At 33.7% G+C, this 14,799-nt stretch overlaps 1 protein-coding gene across 1 annotated transcript; it reads left to right on the forward strand.

Moving 5' to 3' along the window:
• The first annotated feature begins 1,669 nt into the window (after positions 1 to 1,669).
• On the forward strand, positions 1,670 to 14,661 carry LOC110655320 (uncharacterized). The gene is made up of 17 exons (XM_021811582.2): positions 1,670 to 1,827; positions 1,925 to 1,988; positions 2,160 to 2,268; positions 2,398 to 2,460; positions 3,683 to 3,786; positions 4,666 to 4,732; positions 4,842 to 4,913; positions 5,130 to 5,291; positions 6,743 to 6,816; positions 6,923 to 7,020; positions 7,413 to 7,517; positions 9,021 to 9,118; positions 10,727 to 10,864; positions 11,780 to 11,827; positions 12,636 to 12,750; positions 13,847 to 13,947; positions 14,411 to 14,661. The coding sequence occupies exons 1-17, from the start codon at positions 1,755 to 1,757 to the stop codon at positions 14,495 to 14,497; spliced, it is 1,578 nt and encodes a 525-aa protein (XP_021667274.2). The 5' UTR covers positions 1,670 to 1,754; the 3' UTR covers positions 14,498 to 14,661.
• Positions 14,662 to 14,799: the final 138 nt, after the last annotated feature.

Below are 14,799 nucleotides of genomic sequence, written 5' to 3' on the forward strand. Positions count from 1 at the left end.
AGAGAGTCAAAACAGTGGGGCCCCTGAGGACGAAAAGATGGATGGTGATGATTGAGTGTGATCAGCACCTTTAGGATATTATTAAGGTTGGAATGGGCACGTGATCTGCAGCATAGTTGGGAATGCAATCAGTACCCTAACATTTTGGGATATATGAAGGGGGAGGCCGAGCGGAAGGGGGGGCATTGTCCCATCTCTGGTGCGTGGAAATGGCAAAGCACGCCATGTTTCTATAGCGTGAGAATCAGATGGGCCACTGTTACTTGACTACTCAATGCTTTCAGTCTAAGAAAAGCAATAATGGGCTGCATGTTATAGGATCCACCGGTGCTTCGCTTTTAAAGCCCGAATAGATTATGGAAGTGTCAAGGAGCAATAATTTCTTTGGTGTTGCCTTTTTATGGTAAGAAACAAAAGTTATTTTTAAAAAATTCTATATCTATAATTAGCAATATTCTCATATTAATTACGTTTATCTAATAAAATTAATTTTATTTTTTAAATAAAATTTATGTAATTATATAAATATTCACTACAAGAACACATGTGTTAAGATTTTATTTATTTTATGAAAAATATTTTTTTTTATTTTTTAATGATTGAAGAATTTAAGAAAATTTGTTAATAAAAAATATTTTTTTAATTAAAAGAAAAATTATTTATATTTTTTTTAAAAAAATATTTTTTTTTTAAATTTTGATAATCTTATTAAAATGTCAATACATTTATACATAGATGAAATAAATACATATCATTATTTTAAAATTATAACTAAATAATAAAAAATATTTTTATATATAAATTATTTTATATAAAATAAATGGAGTCTTAAGTCTTATTAGATAAAATTAATTTCACTTTAAAAAAATATAAATATTTAATATTTTATAAATTGCAAATATTTTATATACATTAATAGTTGAAAAATGAATTAAAAATTAATTTTCAAATATATATTTTATCTTTTTTTTTTAATTTCAAATATTTATACTTTTAAATAAAATTATTATTTTTAATTATGCCAAATGTTAATTATGGTAAGTAAATTTAAATTAATAAGTTTTGAATCTTTAGCTTATATGTAGATATTACTCTTTTAAATTGATTTTTAAATAATAATTTGAGATATATAAAGTCAATTTATAGTATTTTACTTTCATCTAATAAATAAAAATTTTAAAAGAAAATAATTATAAATTACTCTTATAAATCTCTAATGATACACTGTTAGCTTTTTTGCATAATGGAAGATTAAATTTATTAAAAACTAGGTATTTTTTTTTACCATCAAAACCTATAAATATAAAAATATATAATTTATTACAAATTAAATCTCAAATTTCTTTTATCTTTTTACCATCAAAATCTATCTTCCATTTTATTTTATATTTTATATTTCAATAATTATATTTTTTAAGATAAAATTATTTAATTAAATATTATTTAATAATAATTATTATAATTATAATAAAAAAAATAAATTAAAGCGAAATGAAAAATAAAATCCCGACCTGGTTATTGAAAAAGGCAAGGGTATAGATAGGAATAGAAAAAGGATCATATGTATCCTGTTTCTCAAGCTGCACCGACCATTAACCCGTTTTCTACCCGGCCCGTTGTCCAGTCGCCACGCGCCAATAAAGTTCAAGCGCTGTCTCTGGAGATTTTGCAGTCTCAACTTTGAGTGCAAGTAAGCAAGGCAAAGCTTCTGATAAAAAAAAAAAAAGAGGAAAAGGGAAGAGCAAGGCAAAGCTATGGACGAAGAATACGCAATGGAGGATCCTACTCCTTTACTCGATTCCGCTTCTGATTTTGCTTATTATCCAGGTATCCACATGTATTTCCCTTTTTATTTTTTCCCCTTTCTCTGGGCAATTTAGAGAACTTGAATTTTGATACTCTTGTATTCTATTCCCACTCTCAGGTGTTCAAAACGACGCCGCAGCAAAGGATTTTCTTGATCGTTTTCCCCTTCCTGTCGTTATCAGGTAATCTTCCTTTTCCCGCTTTTATTTCCTTTCTTTCTTTCTCCCCCCGGGGGCGGTATTTGTGAATATAAGTTCTATGGATGCATTAAGCTAATTATTATTATTGTGCTCATTAAGTTGCATTTAGCATGTTCTTTTATCCATATTAGAATTTGGTTTTGCTATTTTCAGTGCTTTACAAACAAAAGCAGGTGTGCCTGGTTTGGAGAATACTTTGGTTGCTTGTCTAGAAAGAATCTTTAAGACAAAATATGGTGCATCTCTTATCCCACAGTATATGGTATGTCTTCTGCTAAGGCCTGTTTTGATTGAAGCAGCAGGTTTGCTTGCGAAGAGCAAGGAGGGGTTTTATTGGGTTTAGCTAAAGCTTGTTTCATTAAGTTTGTTCTCATTTTTGGTTTTTCTTCAGTCTTTTGTGCAACTTGGTTTGAGGGCAGATTCTCAACTGGTCAGATGTCTAGCTTGCAAAACGGTATGCGTACATTATTACTTATGCATTACTAGTTGATTTTCTTTTCTCCTGGAGGTCGCTGAATGTTATGAAATTTTCAATGTTGAATTGTTGTGCCAAAGTTTTCTACTCTTATAATGGTGCATGGATTTTTTATCCTTAGTTTTCTTCAAAATGAGCAGGTGGTATAGTTTCTTGTTATCTTTTATATGTTGATTTAATCATGAACATCTGCTGCTGGCTGTACTTTACACATGGCTTCATATGCAACCTATTGCTCACATGTAGACCTTAGGCTGCTGGAGTGTTGAGCTGTTGAAGTGGACTTCAGTTGACCTTGCCGTTGTGGAGTTGTTCACTTTATATTAGATTTTATGTAATGTGCCATAAAGAATGAATGGCATTTGTTGGATATTATACTGAAATAAGAAGTTACTGTACTCTTTTAAAGACTTTGTGTATGTGCTGTCAGTTATTGGCCAAGAATTGTAAGGATTAGATATGGATCATTCATCATTGGCACTGTCAATTTTTAGTGTTGTTAATAGAACCTTTACTGGTGCCTTTTAGTAAAATGTTTCAGGAAGGCAGAATTTTTAGCCTTGGTGGAAGGCTTGGACGAAAACCCAATTTATCACTGATGCAGTGATGTTCTGTTAGGCACTTGTATTGGTCTACTGGGCTACCTGGTATAGAATTAATGGTGGGCCAGAACTTTGAGTTAAGTGCTATGTTTGTGGTCTATGTGGTGGGCCAGTTAAGCTATGAGGAAATTCATAGTGTTTGGTGGTCTATGTGGTGGTAGAAGGAAAATGCAGTTCAAATTAGGGGGTAGCACTTGAACTTGATTGCATAATTTGTGCTAAAGACATGATGGATCGCCTATTTTGTGTCTAGTGGTTCCAAGAAACTAAAAAAGTATTTAGTGGCTTTGCACAGTGTATGATTGACTGCAAATTTGCCGCCATTTATTGGAACTTTGTTCAAAGGAGCTAACAATTGCTTGATCTCTATTGCATAGTGTATGCTAAAGACGTGATGGCTAATCTTGTATCTAATTTTGCCAAGAAACTGACTAAAATGTATTAAGTAGCTTTGAATAATGTATAATGTTTGCAATTTGGGTGCCATTTACTTGAACTTTGTTCAATTGCTGAACATATATATATGATTGAATATCTTTCCAAAGTATAATGCTGCATTTAGATAACCAGTATTTTGCTTTATTGCCACTTGTGCACAGGTTGCTTGTCTTCTGGAAAATTTTAATGATAAAACCATCTCACCTGCACAGCTAATCATTGACCATGACATTCATCCTCTTCTGCTTGATTGTCTCGTAAATGGGTAAGGAGTTTGCAGCTTCCTTCCGGGAGTTCCAGTTGTTTATGTTAAATCATTATTTTAGAAATAAGTATGTATTTTGAAATCAGCAATGTAGTTCAGATGCAAACTTTGGTGATACCATTTATTCCTGAAACAGTTGGTATTGATCTTGACACATCTTTCATAAGTGGGAAATATGCTATCTATTCTGAGTACTGATGGATAAATTTCCTTGCAAGTTGTCAACATTATGGGGCTGTTATCTTATGGTTAGGTGCTGCCTTATAGTTTCTTGGGGCTATCTACAACTGCTGCCATATTGATTTTTATATATGACATCCTGGTTAATTATTACAATTTATTGTTAAATTAAATAACTCTTTAGCTTTATGATGGTACCTGAAACCCGATTTCCGATTCTTTTGCGTTTCTGCCATAGTGTGTGCAAGTCTCTACCTATGTGGTTGATCTTGCCACGACACAGTTCATTCATGGAGGGTGAATCAACGTGAGGAAGGCAATGCAATTCTCAAGAGGCTCGGGAAAAAGCCCAAATCATATGGCATTGTTGATTCTCAAAGTATTGTTATCCCGCAAGGGTGATTAATAATATTTGATTGGGCTAGATTTCTACAATAAGGAGGTAACTGGGAGGAAGGATTTCTCAATTGTCATCTGAATTTGAACCTTACAAGTTAAAACTAGCATTTCAGCAGGTTAAAATATCTACCATCTCACTGAAACCTAAAATGGAAGCTAAATTTGTGGTGGTGTTTTGGCAGTTGTCTTTTTGTTTTCCCTTCTGTTGTGGGTAGAGACTTACAAAGATTATATCATATTTACTCGTTAAAAATTTTTCTGGGTTGTTTCTTCATTTGAATGCATTTCTTCTCCCTGTAGTAATGAAAAAGTGGCAAGTGCATCAATGGAGGCAATTAAGAAATTAGCTGGCTTTCCAGAGGGCATGGTAAGACCGACCGTTGCTGGTCTGCTTTGTGAGTTTAAGTCTTTTAACTTACTCCACTACATAGCTATTACTTCTATTTACTGGTTAAAGTGGTGCAAAATTTAAATAGGAGGTCATCTTCCCAGCGAATAATGGCAACATTACACATCTCAGAACTTTATCTGCCCGGTGTTCATCATTGGTATGGTAGTTAATTCTTTGGCATATTTCTTAATATTGCAGTTCTTCCTTCATAGACATAGCTAAAACATGATTTGTTCTGTTGATTTTTATTTTTTGCTGCACTGTTTCACAATTTACTATGCTAGTCTTATCATGCATGTTATGTATAAATTAATTTTTTTTTGCCTAATTGTTTGTTTGTACATCCCTTTCTAATCATCTAAGCACCTTTCAGGGACGTATCCGGATTTTATCTTTAATAGTGAAACTATTCTCTGTTTCTGTCGATGTGGCATCAGCAGTTTACAATTCAAACCTACTTAGTTTGTTGGAGGCAGAAGTCAGAAATTCAGATGATACCCTAGCAACTTTAAATGTTTTGGAGCTCTTTTATGAGGTTTGCCATTGTTCGACTACTTTTTATACAGTTGCCCTCCTCCCTGTGTTCCCTTGGGTTCTGTTTAGACAAAGTAGGGATTTGAAATGAAGCAATGATGAGATTCAAATTACATAGATTCCTATATGTGATTGAAAATTTGCTTTGGAGAATGAATTTTGAATGCATGTTGAGAAGGCCTCAGTTGAATTTCATGCTTTAAATTTGGTTGAAGTATGTTTCTAATTCCCTTATCATTTGTAAGTCCAGATTTTTATCATGAAGTTTGAACTAGAAATCAAATTTCCTATACAGACACAATCTTATTGTGTTTTTATGTTCATTTGCATTGTATGTAAGGTGTTCACTGGGAAAAAGCAAGTGTTATAATCACTTGACAAACTATTCATAATAAAAATTGCATATTGCAGTAACACAGGTCAGTGATTAGAGCTCCTAGTGATTGTATGGTTGAACTCTCCATTATAGTAGTTGTTAGGGTTTGTTTTTGGATATTAGGATGTGGAATAGGTGAACAGGCAAATAGTAGACTGGGGAAGGAGTAAAGAAAATCTCAGGGGAAGAAAAAGCTACTGGCATTGGAAAAGGCAACCAGTTCTGGAAATTGGGATAATATAAGAACTTTGGCTGATAACATGAGGCAGTTTTAAGAAAGTTGGTGGAAACATGTTTTAAGGTGGAAATTTAGGAGAATGCCTAAAGATGAACATAGAATGATATTTGAAAATTTGGTTTGAGTATGATTCAAGTATTTGAAGAATTTGGAAAAAAAATCTTTTCAAATTTTTTGAAGAATTTGGAAAAATTTCTTCTCAAATTTTTTAAGTATAGATGAGGAGGTTCCCCTCTTTACAAGATATGATACCTTATCCACCATTCAGAAGGCTTAATGAAATATTGAACCAACCAGAAGGGTTGAATCATGACAAGTATGCTTGTAATGTAAAAGATCATGTATGTCTCAGAAGTTGTAAAGAACACTAGAATAGGTGGAAGATGACATCTTAATAAAACATTTGCTTCCTGGACTTCCAATGAGAAAGGGAAATTTGTTCAGTCACAGAGATTTCTGAACTTATAAAAGTGCATGTGACAATTGGAATTTACAAAACATAATATGATATCAGATTTTCTAGCAATGCAATAATTAAAAACAAAAGAAATTTGTAAATTATATATATGTAAGGAGTCATGTGATGTGCGACGTTCAGGTCTGCTGATGGCTGCAATATGATTTCTTATGACCAAGCCATGGGGCTAACAAATAGCAGCAGATAGCTATGGTCTATGATTAAGCCAGCATGCACATTGCTGCTTCATGATTTTGTTTTCCATTAATATTATTCAGCTTTCTTGCCTCTTTTTCTTTCATTGCTTTTATTTTGATATTCGTTCTTTCACTACTTAAATGTGCATTGTTTTGTCTTGTTATATGTGCTGAGCAAATGAAGTTAGCAGAAGTTCAGCATGGTACAGAGTTCTTGTCAAGGACCGCTCTTATCCAACTTCTTTCGTCTATGATTAGGTGCTTATTTGAGTGGTATTTTCTATATATATAGATTTTAATCCTTGCATACTTTAAAATATTTCCCCTCCTGTTTTTGTTCTTTGTTTTCCCTCCTCTTTTGAAGCAACACATCAATGGATGCAATATTAAGATCAAGAGCAATGATGATAAGTGCAAGGCTTCTATCCAAGGAAAATATATTCACATTCATTGATGAATCTTGTAAGGCTTGCTTTTAGGTTTTGGACTCTCAACTTTCTAGATGTTGATAAAATTGTTGTTTGAAGAAAATGCATTTGTAGTAATCCAGAGTTCTTTATTTAATTTCATTTCATTTCATTTTGCAGAGTGCAACTTTTGTGAATATTCAGAAATTCAAAAGTGTCTTTTGTATAGTTTTATTCCCTCCTTTTCATAATTATTTTGACTGGACATGTTAATTCATCATTTTGTTTGTGCATGCACGTGTGGGAGAAAGATATCCTTAGGATACTGATAGGAGCATCCAAGTGTGAGATCTATTATGTATTCCAGTTTGTATGATTGTATATCTATTTATTTGAAGATTGATCAATGCTAGTTTATAACAGTACTAATAGTTCTTTTAAATTCAGGTGTTAAAACTGTTGTATCAGCCATCGACGGAAGACTTCAATCAGCGAGTCAAGATTTGAATGAATGTGAATGCGCACTTGAAGCATTGGGGCAAATTGGATTGTGTAAGTATATCACTAATTTCAGTGGGCTAATGCAACAGTTGCCATGAGGCAAAGCTACTTTTCTTTAGTAGTAGTGCTCCTTTTCTGAATGCCTTCGGATTAAGTTTTTGTACTGGTTTGATATGGCCTTGGTGTTCTTTCGTTCAATCATTAATCATTAATGAAGGGATATATTTCTTGATGTTAGACTATATTAGGTGGGTTTCAGATCAGGCATGTTGGACACCTTTCCACATGTTTGATAATGTCCTGTATCCAACATTTTCAAACATGCTTTGATACTATGTAGAGGAAATGGACTGGACTTAGTTTCACCCCAAAAGCTAACTCAAGGGGAGGAGGTTTGCTTAATTCCTTGTTCCAAACTAATGTGGGACAATGCACCCTCTTCATGTCTAGGCATGAACATTTATAGCGTAAAGTTTGTTCATTTACAGTTAATCCAATATTGAAGCAGGGTAGGCTCTAATACCATAATGAAAGACACTGATATTTGAGGGAATTTTCTATGTATTTTCTTGATGATAAAAATGAAATACAAGGCTCCTACTTATATATAAATAATTAGACCTAAACAGGAAATTAAAAAATAGAACGCTAATTACAATAAGAAAATACAATTGATGCCTAATAATCTATATTCCTAAAATCAAGGGATTACAACACCTGTTCAGTAAATAATGAAGTAGCATCAAATCCATTTGCTACTTTTTTGGGTTGGCAGGAGGCTGGCAATGGGTCATTTCATCAATTGTACATCAGACCTCGGAGCATGGATGGGGTGTGATTGGGATGGGTCTTGCCTTAGGTTAATACTCTATGGAGCAAAAGAAAAATAATATTCGTGTTTTCTAAGTCTAATATAATGGTACTCCGGTCATAGATTGTAGAAATTTTGGTTTTAGATATTTTAGTTGGTAGTTGTTTATCTGCATTTTATGGGTGTTTGTTTCTGTTGGCTGATTTTTAACAGAAGCCTAAATATGGAAAAGGTTCTGGGTGCTGCTACAACAGAATTTAGTCATATACTTGTGTGGTCTCAGTTTTATTTGGATCAGCACTTCTGAGATGGCTGATGGCTCTCATGTCTGAACTGTGAACTGATTCATCTTGTATGCTTAATTATCTTCTTCAAGGAGAGCTATTTCTGACTGGGTTTTTCCAATAATATGAAAATTATGATCTTCAAAACTGTATTGATTGCCCTTTTTTTTCTTTTTTTTTAACTAACATTGCAAAATGTGGATTTCCCTTGGTTATTGTGCTGCACCTGTTGCAACTATAGGCATAACCTGTCACAAAACACTTTATAAAGAAATACTCCTTTAAGACGATAGATTGATGAATTTTTCAGTTTTCAGCAATATAAGGAACAAATATGATACTCCTAGTCATTTGCTCTAACTTGAGATAAATTTGAAATTCACTTTTGGTTTGCTTGCACTTTTCCTGAAATCCTTTTTAAGTTTTTTTTTTCTGATAAACTACTTTGATATGTTTTAGCAATCCCAGGAGCAACGCTGCTGCTCTGTATGTTACCTCCGGCTGCAAGACATGTTATTAATGCTGCCTTTGATAGACAAGCACGTGGCAATCAGTTGGTGAGTGGTTTGGGCCCATCTACTTTATAAATTTCTTTGTTTCTATGCACTGTTTTATGTTGCTTGTAAACTCATGATTTAAATGAAAGGAAGCTTCATTTTATTTAAATGGTTTTTAACTGACACGAGAACAATACACATATAAATACTAAGTAAGACTTAACCTCAAACTAATGTCCATATACATACAAGTCTGATAAACAGGAGTGCAAAGAATATTGCATAGTGGACTAACACCTTTTGCCACCTTTTATCCAGATGCTTCTCTTTCCTCCCTCTTTCTTTCTTCTTTTTTTTTTTTTTTTCAATTTTCTTTATTTATTTAGTCATGTATTTTTTTTTTTGGGGAAGGGGTGTATGGGTTTGAAGAAGGGAGTATTGTGCATTATATGTTATTCTTATTTACATGTAGCAGAACTTTACTGCGAACTGTCATTTTATGATTATAGTACCACTTAGCTACAGCAATTCCTTTGTACCACAAGTCAGTATAGAGTTTATCATGATGCCTTGTTACTGTCATGAACTAACTTGACAGAATATTGGTTAAAGAATCTCAAAATATGGCAAGGAGCATTTTCTGAAATGAGCTCCAGCTTCAGTAACATAGGGAGAGAGAGTGAGAGAGAGAGAGAGGAATGTTTATGCATATATGCATTCTGAGTTTCTGACATAAACTGTATTATGTGGAGAATGATTGGAGCTACCACTTCACAGGACCAACTTCCATTACTGTCGCTATTTGATCAAATGTCATTTCTCATGTAGGTGCTTTTGCTTTTGTGATTGTTGCCTATACTTAACATGGTATATCACAATGTTCACTAACTGGCACTGTTCAATGTGCTTCTCTCTACCAAAAGTTTGCCTGAAACATGTCATTTCTGCTATCTTTTCTTCATGAACTAGATTGATGAATATGACTAGGAGTCTCTAAATTTTCTAGTGGTGTGCCTGAAATGAGCCCTTGCTCACGTTAGGCGTGGATATAAATTGCAATATTTTGTTTCCATCTTTAAAAGATCAGTGTGATTGTCAATACTCGGGATTATCCAGAACTACTTTTAGGAATGGACAGATATGGATAAAACTACACACCATACCTTTTCAGGACATAAAGAATCCGGGATTGGTCATACATGTGCATCCATGCATGACTATGGTAAATTATGTAGATGTAACCTATAATGATAACTTGCTAGCATTCTTAATTTATAGATCAAGGAAGAGCGCTAAAATCATACTTAAATGTAAAATATATTTAGTTTATACCCATGTTGTGTTGATAAAGGTTATTTCTGGTATGATATCGTTGTTTGATATGTTCTAGGAGCATTGAAATTTTGGTGCTGAAAAGATAAAAATGCAAGCTTGGATATGTTTGACATGAAAAAATGTGGAGAATTTTAAATAAGGGCTGATATGCGACATGGATTTGTAGTATTGAACATGCTGGTGAATGGCCCTTCTTTATCACCCAATTATTCTTCAACATTTGTATTAAGTAGTTGATTGCCTCTTGTTTTGGAAGTATCCCAACATTAAATCCACATTCTATGTTCTCTTTTATGTATCTGACATGAGATGGTTTCTAAATGGCAAGCACAGGCTGCATTGCATTCTCTTGGAAACATATCAGGAGAGTCTCGGTTGGAGAGCGACATAATACTTAATTCTGATGCAGAAGAAAATCTTCGACGCTTGATCTATGAAACGGCATCCAAGACTTCAAAGCTGACACCATCAGTGAGAATTTTCTTTCATATATTTTTATAATTTTCTTGCTTTTCTTATTGCAGTTTTTCTCACATTGTTTGATGTAGGGGTGGGCATGGTTTGGTTAACCGAATCTATTCTTTTCCCAAACCGAAGGCTTTGGTTTATAATATTTTACAAACCAAAACCTTGTCAATCAAATTGGTTAACGGTTGACTAGTTAACTGTTTGACCTGATCGATTCTTTTTTTTTTTTTTAATTAAAAAAAAGGGAAGAAAATCAATGCATAAACCTTAACAGTTAACACAATTAATAAAACATTGAGATATTCAAAAGTGAAGATAAATTTTTATTAATTAATAGCTAATGCCAAATATTAGTCCACCAAATTAGCTATAAACACAATTGAAAATAAATTAAATGAATAAAAATGCATTAATGGATGTAGATGTACCTAAATTTCCCCCATCTTCCTAATATCAATTTATTTTTTTAAGGTTTTTAAAAAATGGTGATAGTTTTATAACTAACAAAATGTGTGTGTGTGTGTGTGTGTGTGTGTGTAAGACAAATTGTATGCCTTTCCAGTTTGGTTTGGTTAACCAGTGGTTTTTCAAGTAAAAAACTGGTCTCGAGCAGAAGCTAAAAAATTCCTGAAGCTTGTACTGATACCTAACTGAGCTAGGCTGGTTAACCGAATTGATCAGTTCAGTTTGACTGGTACGATTTGGTTTTCCAATGCTCGTTATCCACCCTTAGTTTGATCATTGATGTATGTTCCTCTAACTCACCAAGTAAAGACAACAAATAGGTTTTCATATTCTTAGCTCTGTGGGTGGTGTTTGCATATGGCACTTCCATCCTGGGCAACAATTGTGTTTTCTCTCTTTATGATATGCTCTTCATATGGTTTCCAAGTAAAACTAAGTTGCAACAATTGGCAGGGTCTTTTCTTATCAGTTCTTCAACAGGATTCAGAAGTTCGTTTGGCGGTGAGAATTTTATATTTATGATTTTAAGTTAATATTTTACTTTTTCCATGAACATGAAATTGGGGGAGATTTGTTGTAATTATTTTAAACAAACTCTTTTAAGCCATGATTGAATGTCATGTAACTAAAGCTCAAGATTCTAAAAGGTTCTATGTTTGAGGTCCTGATATGGTAAAAGGTTTGCTCATTCCATGGTAAGTGAGCTCAGGCAAAAGCAACTTAGCCTGTCGTTCAGGTGCAGTTGCTTTCAAGAAGATGGAGGGGGAAAAAGAAATTTATGGAACCATTTTATATTCTGGTCACAAATTGGCATAAAATATCTATCAATTCTGGTCTCAAATTATATTATATTCCCCAGCTTTTCTTTCCTCTCTCTCTCTCTCTCTCTCTCTCTCTCTCTATCTATCTATTTTTCTTTGCGTGGACCGAAATGTGCCTACTATTCTTGTGCTTCAGGACCACTATAAATTCTGTAAAAATAATTAATTTGTAAGAATAGAACTCTTGATTAATCTTTGAATGCTAATTTAAAAGCAACATGAATTTATTTCCACTTGTATGTTGAAGATCATTAGGACAAATCATGGTGGCTCTTTCTCCCTTACAACTCAATTTATTGTTGTTTGACAAGGGTTAAGTTGCTATATTTTGATTGTATTTGTGCTTATCTCCTATAATGGTGTTTCACAAGCTCTCATTTGAGTCAAAGAGATTGTACCTAGTTTGAATCTAACATGCAGTTGTTTAGAATTGCTAGATTAACTTTATGAATGGAATATAATATGGCATTCTTTTGTGAATATTTCAGGCTTACAGAATGATAACTGGTTTGGTGGCTCGGCCTTGGTGCCTGATGGAGATATGCTCAAAACAGGAGATTGTAAATATAGTAACCGATCCAAATACTGAAACCACAAAAATAGGTCCATTTTCATCTCTCTCTGTTATTATGATGTGCATAATTGCTTAAAACTATTGTATTGTTTTTTTGTCCTTTGGTGGGGGTATGTGGTTGCTTGTTAATGCAGGTATGGGGCTGAAACCTAGGTTTTAATTGTTGACTATGCTCTATTTTCTGGGAAACTAGTGGTGGCTGGCTTGTTATAGCACCTCCTTAAACATGATTTGAACCGGATAACTGATAATTGCACGCCAGTTTTCTTGTCTCAATACACATTACATGAACTTTCAATTTGATCAACTTATAAAATAATCATGTTGCCATCTCTTTGAAACTCTGGATTACGATACTTTCTTCTTGGTCCATTGTTAAAGCGAGTCCAAGAAGACTTGATGTCCTGGAAGTTGTGACTAGGAAATGGTGAATAGAATAAGCAAGTGGATTCCTAGGATTCAAGCTATGGGCGTAGAGAAGCAGTAAAGTTACAATCAATTTGCCAGAAATTAATATTTATCTTTAACATCTGTAGTTATGCAATTGAACTGGAATTTTCCAGCCATATGTACTGCTTCATCCGTAGCCTCCATATGCTTTTTACGTACATGTACATACATGAGAACATATTGGGATGTGGGACACAAAGTGGGAGTTTTAAGACTTAGCCAAGTGAGTGAGCCTGGAAGCTACCTTGAGAATTCTGATGTTATGGGATCTGTCCATTGGGAGCAGTTTCTGTCATTGTTAAATTTATTGGATGGGATAGCATGAACATCCACACAAGTATTATGCCCTATACCAAAAGTGAAGAATTGTAATCCAATACAATTATGACATTCTCTTCAAACTAGTCAAAATATTCTTTGACTTTTCAAATCTGCATTTGTCTCCTTAGTGATGGAACTTTCAACTGTTTATTTTAAACATGGAAATAGAAGACTTGAAACTTAACTGATGATTTGTCTCTATGGTATCTCTTATACAGTGAATAAATGCAATTCTATTTATAGTTCAATTTCATTTGAACTTGGCTATTGTTAAGTCCTTTTTCTTTTTGCTCACTTTGTACTCAAACCTTGGAGGAATTAAAACTGCTAAATCTAGTTAATGGAAAATTTCAGGTATGGAAGCTAGATATAATTGTTGCAAGGCAATCCAAAAGGCTTTCATGGCCTCGGGTAAACTTGGCACTAATCCTGCTCTTGTTGGAATTGCTACCAAGGTGAGATTTATTCTCAATGCACAAACCTTTGGTTTGCATGCTGCATGTTGAAGTGGGAAGCAACTTGGCATTAATTATGTAGGAAGTTGCACCTATATCATGATGTGCATGCCAAAAATGTTTGGTCATGGTTTCTGGCCTTCTCTATGTTTCGGAAGTATTGCCAAACAAGGAACTGCAATTGATTGCTAAAATGGACATTTAGTTGCCCCAAATTCAGTGCACAGTTATATAGTTGGGATCTGTGAATGTCTCTGGAAAGTAATTGCAGAGAAGAGCGTTTGAAAAAGAATGTTCTCTCTGTGCAACGTTACAAGTTGTGTCAAAATATAAAACTCAGGTTGCCGTTACATTTTCAAAATTAACAAGGGAATTTCTGACATAGACGTGGGAATATTGAGTCTGTAATACTTGCTCTTTGTTAATATTAACTTATGATGCTTTCATTTTTTTTCTGGTTCAGTTGCAGGAATCTGTTAGCAGAGGTCCATATCTCACCGGCAAGCCTCATGAAGTACAACCTGTAGTAATGACAGCTGACAGATTCTAATTTCCTTGAAGAACATACTTAAGTAGACAAGATGTGGACTATTTTCATACAGCTTTTGATCTAACATTTTGTAATATTAGTTTGGAAGCTCACCCTTTGCGCAAATATTTAATAATTTACCCTTGGATTGGATTTAGGAAATCAGAACTCTTTCAGACAGTAAATCTCTCTTTTCTTCGTTGTGGACGCGTGAAAGGGAGAGAGCTGATAGCTAACCTAAATTTTCACTTTCCTTTGGCTTGCATATATGTGGAACTTGATTTCTATAAATTGAATATTTCTTTTAAAATTTGAATCCTCTA

Source organism: Hevea brasiliensis, chromosome 15 (genome assembly GCF_030052815.1).
Source record: "Hevea brasiliensis isolate MT/VB/25A 57/8 chromosome 15, ASM3005281v1, whole genome shotgun sequence".
Classification (NCBI taxonomy): domain Eukaryota; kingdom Viridiplantae; phylum Streptophyta; class Magnoliopsida; order Malpighiales; family Euphorbiaceae; genus Hevea; species Hevea brasiliensis.